We start from the raw sequence: 15,909 nt of genomic DNA, 5'->3' as shown, positions 1-15,909 counted from the left end.
ATCCCGTCAAGTCTGCGCTTGTTGCCGCTAGGGGCGGCTTCATTGGCGGCGGAGTTTGCATAGAATGGGAAGGAATGAGTAGCAAAGAGAACGTTGAGATTAGCAAGGGGCTGAGACAGGGATGTCCTTTGTCCCCGCTGTTATTCATGCTGTACATGGTGAATATGGAAAAAGCGCTAGAAGGTAGCAACTTTGGTTTTAATCTGTCACACAAACAGGGCGGCGTGATGATTGAGCAGAAGCTTCCAGGATTATTTTATGCTGACGATATTGTCTTATTTGCTGACAGTCGAGAGGATATACAGCAGCTGGCGGATATATGCGGAAGGGAAGGGGAAGCTCTAGGACTAGGATTTAGTGTAACAAAATGTGGATTGATGGTATTCAATGACCCTTGTGATCAGGCGGTGTCAATACAGGGCCAAGAAATACCGAGAGTGAGCGAATACAAGTACCTCGGAGTATGGATAAATGAGGGTGACAGGTACATGGAGGTACAGGAAAAAGCCTCAGCAGCAAAAGGAAAGAGGAATGCTGCAATAATGAAGCACAGAGCATTGTGGGGATACAATAGGTACGAGGTGCTTCGAGGTCTGTGGAAGGGTGTAATGGTTCCGGGGCTTACTTTTGGGAACTCAGTGGTGTGCATGAGAGCAGAGGTGCAATCGGGAATGGATATAAATCAAAGGACTGTGGGACGCCTCGCGTTGGGTGCTCACGGGAAGACGACAAATGAGGCTGTAAAGGGCGATATGGGATGGGCAGGTTTTGAGGCGAGGGAGGCTCAGAGCAAAATAAGGTTCGAAGAAAGGCTAAGAAATATGAAGGAGAGTAGATGGGCAGAGAAGGTGTTCCGTTACTTGTATAGGAAGAGCGTGGACACACAGTGGAGAAAAAGAACTAGGAGGCTCACTAGTAAATATACGGCTGGTAGTGTAAGCAGTATGTCAACAAAGAGCGTTAAGCGAAAAGTCAGAGAGGCGGAGAGGATTTACTGGATGACAGCTATGGAGAAAAAACCGGCTTTGAGTAACTACCAGAAGGGCAAAAATGAAATAAGGAGGGAGGCATTTTACGACAATTCAATGGGAAGCGCTTTACTGTTTGAAGCGAGATCGGGTTGCCTTAGAACGGGTAGTTATAAAGCGAGATTCAGTAAAGAAGAAGAACAATGCACGTGCTGCGGGGAAGATCAGGAAACGGCGGAGCATGTTCTGATTGAATGTGGAGACATCCACCCAGGTGTACGTTTGGGCACGAGCCTACATGACGCCTTGGGTTTTAGAGACAATGGAAAGCTGAACACACCCGCGATTGAAATAAGTAAGAGACGGTTAGAGTATTGGTGGCAGAAAACTAGAGAGAAAGGACAAAAATAAATAATGGGGAAAAAAAAATAAGGACATTCTGCCGTAAAGGGCACAGAACGAAGCTGAAAACTTAAGGTTTTTTTTTTTGTCTTCTGGAGTAAAATAGTTTTAATTGAAGTAAAGACACTAGGCCAACGCTAAAAAAAAGAAAAAGAGAGTAAAGGTTTTCTTTTTTTTTTTTTTTCGAGCCTGGTGGCACACTTGTCACCGCCCCGTTATAAAGGGGACGCTCATAGCATCCATCCATCCATCCGAGTTACGTCTGCACGGAGCCTATTCAGCCACTACAAACCCAACAGCGGGAAGCCCCGACCAGTGTTTGGAGAAGCACCGGCGACAAGATGCATTCGTATCAGACAGCTTTAGTATAGCCTAAAATGCTTGTGTCAGCGTTTTTCGCACGCTAAAATATAGTGTAACGCTCTTCGAAAGACATTAGTATAACGTAAAGCCGGTAAAACGACGCCCCGCGAAGCGCTAGACTAGCTGCGCCATCTATGCGCGAGTAATGAAAGCTCCAAAAGCTGACCGGCTCGCTTCTAGTTGCTAGTAGTCAAAGCAGCAAAGTTCGACATAAATTTAGTCGTGCTCGGTTCAAAGAAATTCAAGCACGTAAACGTAGTTTAAGAAAACAAATTGTGCTATGTTAGGTTTAATGTAAAAGTTTTGGGTGCAGTCAGACAAGTGTTTACAAAAATGCAGGGACGCTTTCGGTAGACATGGAAGTGTGCCAAACCGAGCATCGATATCGAAAACAACGCTGTCTTATCGTCCGTAGTCTATCACCGAAGTGAGAATAGCCGACGTGTAAACCACCATCATCATTTATTGTGAACCAGCGAGTTCTCCAAGACAGCAGGGCGAGACGATAGGTGCGAAGCGGGCAGCCGTTGCTTAGAGAAGAGTTTTATGGGCATGTATGCGTCTTGGAAATTCGCGCTTTTTATCGTACGAGGACGGAATGAGTACACACAAACACAGAGAGCAGTGTGTTTGTGCTCTGTGTTTGTCTTTTTATCGTACTCAGTCCGTCCTCGTACGATAAAAAGCGTGAATTTCCAAGCTGCAAAACCAACTAACCCCTGTAGCTGCTCTTATTTCATGTATCCGTGTTTCCTTCACGGTGGATGTTTGCATACTTTGTTTTTTTTTCGTTACCACCTAAAAGAAACTCTGTGGCGCGGCCGCGAAGCGAATACTTCGGAGCGCAGAGCAGACGATTCGCCTGCATCGGTCGGTCAGTCGGGCTGCAGTCTGCGTCACTTCCGGTCAGCTGTAATGGCGTCGTTTTTTTCTACTTTCGGTATCAAAAATTGCGTTCTTGGCAGGTTATTTTCTGAGGTAACCACTTGCATTTCGAAGGTGAAATTTGGCAGGCAGCATTATCTCGAGCTAGACTGCCTATAAATAGACTTTCTGAGGTCCGCAAAATTTCGTTGCAGTTGGCCTTTAAGGCTGGCGCGATCGCGACTGACGGCGGGAGCCGAGGGACCACTAGGAGAGGAGCACCGTCGCCCTTTCCGTACAACCCCTTCTTTCCCGTCACTCCGCGCGCCAATCCTCGCTTCCGGCTCGCGGGAAAGGGAACTCGCCCTGCGAGGGAAACAACCCTCGTGTGGGGAGGGAGACGGGAGGTGAATAAAACAACCGGGCAGACGAGGAGACGGTCTCTCGTGCCCTGCTGACCTGCGAGGTAACACCTCACCGCCCCAAGTTTCCGCGAGCCGATCATCGACCGAAGTGTAAGCGTTACCCTTTGTTTTCTACGAGAGCGGACTATCCCTCTACGCGACAATTACGCGTTATTGTTAACGTGCTGGCCTGTTGCCTTATTCGCCCGAAGCCGTCGTAGCTGCGATGACGCGCGCAACGGGAAGGGGACGCTGACACGCGCACGGTACGACTATTTGCGGCTGGGACCGCAGCTAGGCTTCTGCACCAGCGGTGCATAGAGCGGACCCCTTCAACCGGTGCCCCACAGACCGCACAGACTCCTCCTTCCTCCCACCGCAGCTCGGCTGTCTCTCCACCATTCGAGTGTGTGGACGTTTCGTGCACACCATCGAGTATCTTTCCACTCTGGTGCACACCTTCGAGCGTGCATAAAGAAAAAGAAAGAACTCTTGGCTGTTGGTGCAGAGTATTGTCACTACTCCATGTATGATCATCCTGCCACAGTCGAAACAGATCCCCAACGCCTCCTTGGGCTCCAGCACCTCACTTGTGCAGGCACGGTCGCTGTGACCATCTGAAGACAGGCTGGACCATGAAGCCCGTTTTTATTTGCCGTGCAAGCCATAATACTGCACCCATTGGAACAAAGGCAAAAGGATTGGCACCAACTTTTGTGTGAAACTCTGCAACTCCACGTAGTACAAACTTTTCCCTATCATAACGACATCCTATGGTGATGATGGTTTGTCAGAGTGTCAACATCCCATGAAAAGACGTCATTTTGGAACAGTTGACAGAGCCAAGAGGCTTGCACCAAGGCTCTAAAGGACATTCTGGAGGAGGCGTGCAGTGACACCATCAATGCCCAGAAATCTTGCTGGAAGCAATGTATCGATGCAGGAGGACCCTATTTCAAAGTTTTTTAATGTGTCGTAATGATTTGATCCACATTTTTTTTTAAACTGAGTCGCTGATATTACTGTTCGGAATTAGAGACGTGAGTTGGCTGGTTGTGCGTATTAACTGCATAGACATAACTGATTAGCGCAAAATAACCACAACCGACACGGTAGAGACAACAGACAGGTGGAGCACATAACTTCAACTGAGCATTTATTCGCAGAAAAAAAAAACACGAAATCACAAGCTGCGCAGGAGGTTGCGCAACACGCAAAATATCAGTCAAACACGGCCCCCAAGATGTCACTAATTTTAACATTTCCCGTGCTTACGCAACCCACACGTGTCACACCTAGCCAAACGCTTCCGTGCGCAGATTTCTTTCTAAGTATATGCATTCCTTATTACTGAGACCATTGACGGTGCACTCACACACCGGTCACCCGCTTCTCTTATCCAAAAAGCCTAGAAAATTTCTCTGCTGGGCAGTATGCCCAGCAGAGTTTACATTCATTAAAGCTAATGCGGAGATCGAGGAATTGCAAGCACCCGTCATCTCATGTGTGAACCTTAGCCCACAGGAATTTGCTTTGAAAGCTTCCAGAACACTATTCACAGCAACATCCTTTGTATCATTAGCCACACCTTTCATAAAAATCAGAAAATCATCGACATACTATATAAAAATTTTTGCAACAAAAGTCTTGTCAACACACGCGTTCACTTTCTTGTCAAAATTGGATAAAAACAAATCGCTTAAAATTGGCGCGATGCTTGAGCTGATACCAACACCGTCCCTTTTGAACGAACGCATCACTGTTAAAATCAACAAGTGTAGATGAGAGGTAAAATCTGAGCATTTGCAGAAAATCGTCAACAGAAACCTCTGAAATGTTCTCAAAGGCAACACCACCGAAATCCTCTATGCGATCTCTAACCACAATTAATAGTTCATCCCGTGGAACAGAGTAGAACAGATCTTCTACGTCTACCGAAAAAGCAAAGAAACACTCCCCCGTTTTTCATGGTCTAACATGTACTGGATGACTGAACTTGAATTACGGTAGGTGCAAGAAAGGGATCATCAGTATCCAAAACATCGAGTTGCTTTTGAAGGAACTTCGAAAGCTCACCCTGCCAACAGTCCTTTTTCGACACAATCGACCTTAGTGGCCTATCCCTTCTTTGTGACTCTTGACAGAGAAGAAGAGGCTTAACTTGTCATTTTTTGTCACTGATAGGCACTTTCTAAGTCTTTCAAAATACATGTCCTTGCACAACGCTAAGGCTTCCTTCTTCAGCTGTGCTGAAGGGCATTTGGAATGGTTCTTATCTACTGCTGCTCTCGCTTTTTCACGGTGTACTGAATTGGGTAGCACTACAAAACCGCCTTCCTTGTCCGAAACGAGCAAGGCAAGGTCATTTGCTTTTAGGTGTTGAACCGAATTCCTCAATGCATTTCTGGGTGCCCAATCATAGCGACACTTTGGGGGCAAGCAATCCACACCCTCCACTAAACATCTATTCTGTTCCGTCACCACCAGCGTGGCTAGCGATGCTCCTTACAAGGTCGATCAAAGATACTGGCGTGACATTAGGCGCATTGCTAAATTTTGGCCAGCATTTAACACATCATGAACTTTGGTAGGAACGGAGCACTCAAAAGTGGTTAGGGGCGCAGCAGCTGCACCGGCTATCCTGTTGCACTTTTTCCAAGCATTCAGTGAGGGAACACACTTTTCCCAGAGAAAGTTGGACATGTTCGCAGCCTCACGGGTTCTCCTCCGGCACACGGCTTCCCAGTTACGGCGTCCAGTCACTTCAGACTCGGTGAAGACACGAAGGCAAAGCGGAAGTGGCGGACTTGGCGCCAAAGTTCTGACCGGCATAATCTCCGTAATTCTTCTGGCATGGCTAGCTGAAGAGGCACATGGGGTAAAGCGAGCACGAACTTCCAATGGCACGAGACGGTTGTTGAGTGCGAACGTACGGACCCGCGCACGACACATAGCATTGGCAATGAGGTTGTTACCGACGGATCAACACAAAAAGAAGGTGGAAGAACAGGGCCCAATGTACTAGAAAGCAGCAGAATTAGAGACGTGAGTTGGGCTAGTTGGTGCGTATTAACTGTAGAGATAACTGATTAGCGCAAAAAAAGAACGGACAAGGTAGAGACGACAGAGAGGACGGAGCGCATACCTTCAACTGAGGATTTATTGACGGAAAAAACACTAAATCACAAGCTGCACAGGAGGTTGCGCAACACGCAAAATATCACTCAAGCACGCCCCCCAAACCGGCAGTAACTTTAACATTTCCCATGCTTATGCAACCCACACGTGCCACACCTGGCCAAACGGCTCCGTGCGCAGATTTCTTTCTAAGAATATGCATTCTTTTGTGCTGAGAGCCAGCGACGGTGCATGGCGTGGCTAATGATACCAAGGACGTTGCTGTCAATAGTGTTCTGGAAGCTTTCAAAGCAAATTCCTGCAGGCTAAGGTTCACACATGAGATGCCAGTAGAGGGGCGCTTGCAATTCCTCGATCTCCGCATTAGCTTTAATGAATGTAAACTGTGCTGGGCACATTGCCCCCAAAGTAGGAAACCCATCCTCAACTATAATTCGGCCCACTCGAAGACAGTCAAAAGGGAAATAGCAGTGAATTGTCTTCGAGCCGCCCTGCAGAGAATGTGCGAGCACCAGCGGCGGTATTTTGTAAGGATTCCTAAAACGGACTGAGGCGGTCCGTCCGTTTGAGTCGCACGCGTTTGGTCAATGTGAGCCTGACGAGCGCCGCGATGTTGATTGTCACGTGAGCCATGGCGTCACGTGTCTGCTTTCGGACGGAGGCGAAATAACGGTCAGAGAGACCGTCCGAAACGAAACGAATGGATTAAACTGGCTGCCAGACGGCTTGGATTGGATTGAAACGCAGGCTTCCACTTCACTCATTGGCTGTTTTCAGGCTCACATTGACCAATCGCGTGCGACTCAAACGGACGGACCGCCTGTCCGTTTAAGGAACGCGTGCAAAATACCGCCACAGGTGGCCTCGAGTGTTATGCACCGAGTCAACAGACTGCGAAGCGCCGAGTTCCATGACGGCACCATAGTGTCTGTAGCGGAAAGCCTCATTTCCGAGGCTTGACCAAAAACTGGGCTCAGTGAGCAGTGCAGCCAGGTGCGTCCTGTACCGGTGCCGTAAGTGCACAAAGTGTCGCACCGTCTCAAAAAGGCAGCACTGAAGTGCGGCGTTTCAGTAGTTTTTACTGAGCCAAAAAAACTCTCCAGGATGTGCCGCATGGTGAATGCTGCGGAAGGCGTTCGTGCCTGTGTAAAAAAGCATGCCACCCAGTTCGTAGAATACTCCGTTGCAGTGGTTTACGTGATTCCACTGTCATGCGGTAAGCTCTACATTGGTCAGACAAGTGATTGCTTAAACGACCGTTTGAGGGAACACCGTGTCAGTGCTGTCGTGGCTGCTGGACATCTCGAGGACCATTGCCGTAGATGTGTGTGTACAGCGCAGTTCAACTGCACCCGTGTGCTCAGGCGGTTGAGAGGGCAAGCAGGCAGAGAAATTTTCGAGGCTTTTTGCATAAGAAAAGCGGATGATCAGTTGTGTGAGTGCACTGTCGCTGGCTCTCAGCATAAAGAGTGCATATTCTTGGAAAGAAATCTGCGCACAGAACCGTTTGGCCAGGTGTGGCACGTGTGGGTTGCATAAGCGTGGGAAATGTTAAAGTTAGTGACGTATTGGGGGCCGTGCTTGAGTGATTGCGCGTTGCGCAACCTCCTGCGCAGCTTGTGATTTCGTGTTTTTTCTGTGAATAAATCCTCAGTTGAAGTTATGCGCTCCATCCTTTCTGTCGTCTCTACCTTGTCCGTTGTTTTTTGTGCTAATCAGTTAGTATGTCTGCAGTTATTGTACTTTTCGGATGTACCCTGTATGTACAAGATGGCTACCCAAAAACGCAAAAACTACACACATCTGCTCGGAAATTTTGAGATTGTAGAGACGAGCTGTACTGTGAAGAGGGGCTACTCTGGCGCCTGGTGCATCCAGCAGCCTGAGAAACTGCCCCTGAGTCATGGTGGCATCTCATGTGGAGAACATGGTGAAGCACCATATCACATATCAGTGCGACATGCCAGCCAACCCTGCCTTGGCCGAAATCGGGAATAGACCTATTTTACCACAACTGGTCACCCCACTTGCTCGTAGTTGAGTACTACTCAAAGTATGTACAAGTTGAACAACTGTCCTCAACTACAGGTCGCACAATCATTTGCAGCCTCAAAAAGACATACTCCCGTTTTGAGATTCCACAAGAAATTGTGACAGACAAGAGTGTGCCAGCTTCAGTGCCTTGTGGTCTATTCAGTACCTGACATCAACGACCACCCTTCCCCATCACTATGGGCTTCAGGCCCGTCAAAGCAGACAGCATAAGCAAGGGGACCAACACACGTCAACCATGAAACCATTTGAGCCCGAACAACGGGTCTGGTTCAGACTGAACGATGAATGCAAATTACACCTGCGTCACACGGGCCCTTTCGAGAGGCCATCCAGTCGATGGCCTTAGAAACGTCTTTCGACTCGATGGAGTTGTCGCGCTGCTACACGGCAGCTGTGAACGGCCGTTGGGTGGTTCAGGCGTTTCTCGCAAAAATTGTGTGGTGCTGCGCACCTTTATTTTCGTATTCATGTCACCTAAAATTAAATAATACAAGTTCACTGAAAAACTCAAATATGTCTGTTGATGTTGCTTAAATATTTCAATAAATTTTTTCAATAAATATTTCAATAAACCGTATTTTACTGTAGTACGTTCGTGCGTGTGCTTGTATACATACACATACAAAATTGCATGTGCATGCAATGGATCCAAAGTAAAGGGGGAGGAGACAGAACTGCCCACAAGGCGGTGGCGTCCTCTCTTGCGCATCGTGTGTATCAGCCACATGTTTCAGAAGCGTTTTTGGCGAATTTATGTCAGTTATTGCGATTATTTCTTGGCTTATATTATTTAAACATTGCTCATTTTGAGCACTGGTGGCCTTGTTTTGGGCCTGTATTGACCACTGCATGACCGTGCGACATGAGAAGGTGGACGGTCGACAAGCCAGGCTCCTAGAGTGCCACACACTTCAAACTTTACTGGGAATCGCACAGAGTTTTTATGATGTTGCTGCAGCTCTGAGAAACAATAAACATTACAACACAAGTTGGCGTGCTGCCTGCAAGTGATATTTATAAGAACATCTGATTATTCAAACCTTTGATAATTCAAAGAAATTCAGGGGTCCCTTCGAGTTGGAATTATCAAGAGCCTACTGCAGTTATGAAACTTTAGGAAGTGTTCAAAAAACCCCAACTTTGTCATTGGATGATACAAACATACCTGACTTCTCGAAAACAGCAGGTTGTCTTTAATTATTACTCCTCCAAAATGCTGCTTTTTTGGCTCGGGTGTCCCCCAGGAATCAGTTCTGGCGTCGCTATTTCCTCCTTTTTATAAATGCCACGCAGACGACTGTGGAGTTAAAAATATGCCAACGACTGTGTTCTGTATACTGCGATAACTTTACCTTTTGATCAGAATTAGATAAAGTGATGAGTTGTGCAAGACCCGATGTCTGTGAATTATGACAAATGCTATGTAATGATCATAAGTAGCAAAAAAAAGTCCTCTTTTATATACCAACACAGCTGCGGTGAAGCTTTAAATCGTGTGGATGAGTTCAAATGTTTAGGTCTCATTATAGCTAACAACATTCACTGCGATAATCATTTCAATGCTGTCTTTAATAAGGCTGAGAGTTATTCCTTACTAAAGGAGAGTTACGTCATTATTAAAGGAAGTCTCCCAAAATGAATATAGCATCTCTAAACTCGTCACTTTCAATGCTATCGTACTACCAATTCTAGAATGTGCAAATGTTATATGAGACCCATTCACACAGATTAACCTACATAAGCTGGAAAGAGTTGAAAGAGAGGCAAAAGCTGTATGTTTTATCTTTAATAGTTTCGGTCCCTCATTACTCAGTTACTTAGCCAAGTAGACTTGAAACGTGCAGTATTAAGAAACAAAATCCCATGCCTTAAGTTGTGGGGATCGCTTTCCTTTTGCACCTCGTCTCCCAGCTGGCAAGATGGCCACGGCGCCCGGCTTAGTTCTCCATGGAAATCATGCTTCACCCTCCCGGCGTCAAGACGTCCCGGTGCCGCACGCCGCGCTGGCATATGCCACTGCGTCACGGCCCCCCTCTCCACCCGAGCTCACTTCTGTCTGGAGCTTGGTTGCCACGGGACTGATGCTCTCAGGCCGGCTACAATGGTGGTGCGTTGCCTTAGCAGGCACTTTCTCGTTCGCATGCTCGGTGATCCCCCTGGTGCAGTAGCCGATAGCGCAGCACACAAGCGTAATTGATCGGTTTTGCGGAGCTACCCTGGTCGGCCTGCAATCCCACGACTGTTGCACTGCGCTGCATCTTGGGTTAACAAACGCAAGTTTCTTTACAACCTGCCGCGAGTGCCTTTTCTTCGCCACGTTGGAGAGTCGATGAACTCAGCCGCAGTGCCTTCGTACGTTGGGGTGATGGAGAACCATCACGTCCCTTCCCGGTCGTGCTTGTAGGGTAGAGCTCATACAAACCCATCTTCATAAAGTTTACGTAAAAAATTTCCAAGGCAAGTTAAATAGCTTACGATGTGAGTATATTTAATATTCCTCTGGATATCGCACAAGACAGCGGCATCCTGTTTCATTAGTGTAGAGGGCGCGATTGCCAAGCCGAATATGAGGCGCCCTCTATAGGATGTAGTACATACAGAGTGTGCCGACAATAAACGGGGGCCCTTCTGTTGGGGACTCGGAGCGTGTGTCTTTACTCCGCGGCCCTCGGACTTACAGCCTGCCTCCTCGGCTCGAACCAATTAGTGCCGTTTCAATATAAAAACAACATTACCAAATATTCTCTTTTTCCCCGAGCTGTAATAGAATGGAATGACCTCTCTGTACACATACTCGTGGAAGTTGACACTTAGCAATATAAGGCTTTTATTGAGGTGTAAAATACTGATATTTCACGTTGGTATTCCTTTATACTATTACTGGAACACGTGTGCGAACAGATGCTCTGTACCACCCACCATGCAAGCTCTTTCAGTGGGATTTGTGCATTCCATTGACGCTGCTTTCTTATTCTATAGATCTGCCAGAGCCGGCAAAGCAGTCACCTTGATAAAGGCAGCCTCCGCTTCTTCAAACATCAGCAGGTTGTTGTATGTGCGGCCGACATTCATGTGAGCACCAATGTCATCAGGCTGCACACTGGGGAGAAAGAGTTGAATGCGCACTTCAAAGTTTATTCAGAGGGAAATGATGTATCACACCGAGAAGCAAAGGTGTTTCAATAGGTGATCAACACATTATTGTTACCTGCGTTGATCCTTGCCTTAGCTAGGAGACTTCTTGCTATACACACCATGCACACTGCTTGATCACATAGCAATACAATAAACAAAAGTGCAATTACAGTGTTACGGAGGTGCAAGCTCTTCTACACTATCTTTTGCACAATACTTGGGTTCAAATTCTTCAAATAGTAGTGCAAGAAATGACAAGTGTGTCTCCCTTGTAACACAGAGCAGACATAATTTCATGGAAGTAAAATATTTACCCTGTTTTTGAGTACTATGGCAGAGCCATCAATGTCTCAAAATTGCGCTTTTTATTTTAGGCCCCTACAAGCGCTTCTACACACTGCATGCTGGTAATAGCCATGCCACACAGGCACAAGAAGTGGCCCTCAGTAGCTAAGGCCTTAAGTTATTGAATGACATTTTTACAGCGTCAAGATACCAGATATCAATAACAGTCACTGCACCGAGCAATATTAAGGTAATAAAAAAAAAACACCCACATTAACAACTCTAATATGCGTTCAAGGCATGTAGAATATATGCAGGAAGCAGCGCCGAAAGACAGGACGAAACAAAAGACCACTGGCCTGCATATAAACACAACACTGCACTGACAAAACATTCAGCACTGCTTGCAACAGCGCTGGTGTGGCCGTGGTGGTGCTGTGAGAGCCAGCACACGCTAAGCTGTCAAGTTGGCCTTCCTTCAAAAGGATGCCTTTTGTGCACATGAGCGCGCTATCAAATGCGCAACTCTGTTCACCAAGGGGAACGTGGAGAGTAACTCTATTGACCAGAACTTTGCTGCGGCACTGCTCGGGGACGCTGGCAGGAGCTTGGTCGAGATTGAGGGCCATGGAACGACGCATTCTTTTCAGTTTTCCCCTGGATGAGATTTAAAAATTTGCTGTCGTTGCACACATCTATTGCTAGTTTTCCCAGATTTCATTCCGAAATGACCAGAAACAGAAGTGAGAGATATTTTAGCGGCACGCATGCAGTTATTACTGAATATTGCCTGAATTACATGTCGTGCAGCGCTTGAAACGAGCTACGAGCAGCATTTCCGGAGCAGACGATACTAGTCAATGAAGCGCCACCACACTTGGTCACCACTGTTTGGCCTTCAAGTCTTGAGTTTTTGCCAACAGCGTGTCTTGCCATAAATCCGACTTGCACAACATAAGCAGTGCCGACACCGCACATGGCACTGTGGCTTAGTGGGGACGCATGCGCGAGCTCTGCTTCAGGATTTGAAATAGTAGGCGCAAGGAAGACGAAAAGGGAGACATACACACCCTGCGTCTCCCTTTTGAATCGTGCAATGCCAACACGTGCAGTTGCCCACTCTCACTCTGTTTCGTGTTCTGAATAATTCTTGGCCCGTGAATGCGACTTGTGTGGCCCCAAAATGATGCACAATGTGTTTTGACAAGCTGGCGCCGCAATAGCCCATGATCGAAGCTGTAAAACGTGGAGACTGCTCACGTAATGTACCTCGATTTCATCAGGATGACACAGTTAATCTCATTTGGCGCAGGAGAAGAATCACTGATCCTAAGCAACACTGAAGGTCCCCATGTGACACAGCCACAAACAGCAGAAACGTGTACTGATCAGGGCCTGGTAACCACGCACAAAAACGTCAGAGCCACACTTCTCCCCTCCTCACCTGGCGGCCTTGAGGAAGTACTCCAGCGCTCGGGCATAGTCCCCCTGTCCCTCCAAGGCGTGGCCCACGTTGTTGTACAACTTCGCATTCTGGCTGTTGACCTTGAGTCCGGCCATAAAGATGCTGTACTCGGACTCCCTGGAGCAGCAATGACACGGTTTTAGTTATAGTACTACTGTCCAGACGCTCTACGTGAGGCGTGGTCAAGTAAACGAAAATGTAGTTGGTATAAGAAATAAGCTAGTAGAGTGAATATAAAATTACCCAGCTTGAAAGCACCAGGCACACAGGAACTATAAATTACAAGCGTAGATTAGTGAAGAGAATTCAAGATACAGTGAATGAACACAAAATAACAGGAATTCGGAATGACAAGGTCAATCACGATTAATCCACCATTGAAAAGAAAGACACTGAAGTTGTGAAGCACACGTGTATTCAGGTACAAAACAAAAACACTAAATGTGAAAACGAAGAAAAAAGGACACTAAAGCTTCACCGTTAAGAGCGGAACGTGACAGCGTGATTTCGCGTCCCGCCTCTGCAGGAAAGCATCCCTTACATATCTGTAAGGCCACGCACACTCACGTAGCGGCACGCTCAGTTGATGCTACGGCCGATGATGAATTATGGCGGAGCCTTTCGTAGTGGGTCGGCAACTTTAAACAACCCACTCACTATGCGAATAGCACGGTGTAACACCTAGTGTGATTCTATGCTTCTGGAAAATAATACTACATCTAATAATATTAATGAGAACTAGCAGACAATAACGCCAAGGAAAGTGTAGGGGGTGTTATCTGTAGTATTTAGAATATAAATATGAAGAAAGTAAAGTGGACGAAAAGATGACTTGCCGCCGGCAGGGACCGATCCCTGCCGGCGGCAAGTCATCTTTTCGTCCACTTTACTTTCTTCACATTTATATTCTAAATACTACAGATAACACCCCCTACACTTTCCTTGGCGTTATTGTCTGCTAGTTCTCATTAATATTGTGTCCAACAAAGATAAACGAGCCCTTCAAGGTCGTCTGCTTTCCTACATCTAATAATGTGGCTTCTTGCCACACGTCACACTTGTATTGGCAAAGCTTGAAACTGCTTAGATCTTTTTCCAAAGCAGCTTCAAGCGCATGCATGGCTATGTGGTACAATACGTGCCTGCCATGTCTACATCTGGGCTCCATTCAGGTTCGAGTTTCCATGCTTGCCATCGATCAGGACATTTCGGCCAAAACTGTGTTTTCTGCGACACGGGCTCTTTAATGCTATTGCGCTTCCGTGGTGAACGAGACGGACACGTCTTTTCTGTAACAACGTCGTGTCTACCCTGAGAGAGGAAGAAGAGCAGTACGTTGCTCAGAATGCAGTACAGGACGGAAGAGCCCACACCAACCTGACACATCCTGCATAGTTTTTCTCGACTGCGGGGGTGTGGGACCGGGGCCGTACCATTACACATTGTTGCCCCATTGCAACGAATGATGCTCAGTCCAAGTGTCGTGTCACAGTGAATGCTGCGCGTTGGCAGGGACAGGAGGCGCAATAGCGAGGAGTAGGCGGCATGTCCAGCCGAGGAACACACTCAGCTCAACAATGTACAGATTGCCTTCTATAAATACTCTTGCCATGCAGGCTGTGAGAGGCGTCGCTTGCTGCGTGCTAGCAGTGTAGGGCAACAGTCCCAAAAGTGGCGTCGTCACCTTGTGTAATGAATGGCAGAGATTAGCGGCTATAACAGAAACGATGCGTTGGTGTCTACAAGCGCAAATGTAGAAACACCTTCAACAGTTACTAAGACCACATTAGCAGGAGAGGGGCGAGGGTTTGGGCAGTTTGAAGATGGCGCACTTCTTGCCTCTTGAAGTGCGGCACTTAGTTTTCCTGGTCAAAGGGTCCGGCCCGGTGACACATTGGGGAGAGCGATCGTCAACGAGGAGATGGTGAGCGCTGCGGATGGAAGTCAGGGCAGTTGGCAGATACACAGCCCAATATGGCGCCAGGAACTTATCGGGGAAAGGGCTGGTCGCCGTATGGTGATGACTGAGCAGTGTCGCTGAGAGTTTGGGGGTGACGGTGGCAATGGCAGGAAACATGTCTGGGAGTCAAGTGGGATGGCTATCAGGCGTCCTCAAAGGATTGTTGACGGTGCTGCCCAAGATGCAATATGAACAGGCGGTTGCGCAGGATGTGAGTGGGTGATGTAAGGTGGTTGTGGAAGCCTTCGCACTGCCCGCGTGTATATGTGAGGGGCACGGCCACAGTCCGCACGGCTTGCGGATAGGCCACAGGAGTGGCCACAGGCTGTACTGCATGCACATAGGTAGGGGTGGCTGGAGGCGGCTCGTGGTGTGCAAGGGAAACAGCGCGAGCGACTTCCTCAGAAATGACAGTGCAGAGCGTGGTGGGCAGACGGGATAGTGAGTGAAAGGAATTAACGATGCTTCGTTCTACTAGTCTCACGTTTTTTTTCGTGCTATTTGTTTCCAGAATGAATTAATGAAGGTTGGCAGGCAACAGCAACACAGACAATGTCTCGGACCGGCTGAAGCAACGTGGATTGACCGGGAATGGTGTCAAGGCTGGAAAGTGACTCGCCACTCTGCGGAAGCTGTTGAGTTGGGTCATGTTGCTTCTTCAACTCACTGCAACTCTGACACAAGGTGACGACCTCTGAAACTGGCCGCAGATTCCTAGCCTGAAGCATGTGGATCACGCCATCGTCAATGCCTTTCAGGATTTGCTGAATTTTGTCAAGTTCGGACAAGGCGTCGTTGATACGTCTACAAAGGCCGATGACGTCTTCAATGTAGCTTGTGAAGCTTTCTCCAGTCTGCTGTGCGTGGACA

The 15,909-nt window shown here is 47.5% G+C and overlaps 1 protein-coding gene across 1 annotated transcript in view; it reads right to left on the bottom strand.

Annotated features, from left to right (window-relative positions):
• LOC119382298 (protein O-mannosyl-transferase Tmtc3) overlaps window positions 1-15,909 on the bottom strand; it is a 473,291-nt gene that overhangs the window by 382,108 nt on the left and 75,274 nt on the right. Inside the window, exons 6-7 of the mRNA XM_049413068.1 lie at window positions 13,059-13,196; window positions 11,201-11,294 (exon numbers count right to left, since the gene is read on the bottom strand). Of these exons, the coding sequence (XP_049269025.1) occupies window positions 11,201-11,294; window positions 13,059-13,196 (232 nt within the window). The remainder of the gene's footprint in view (window positions 1-11,200; window positions 11,295-13,058; window positions 13,197-15,909) is intronic.

This window comes from Rhipicephalus sanguineus, chromosome 2, assembly GCF_013339695.2.
Source record: "Rhipicephalus sanguineus isolate Rsan-2018 chromosome 2, BIME_Rsan_1.4, whole genome shotgun sequence".
NCBI lineage: Eukaryota > Metazoa > Arthropoda > Arachnida > Ixodida > Ixodidae > Rhipicephalus > Rhipicephalus sanguineus.
Note: the sequence above shows the minus strand (reverse complement) of the source record. Positions and strands in the feature narration are given on the sequence as shown.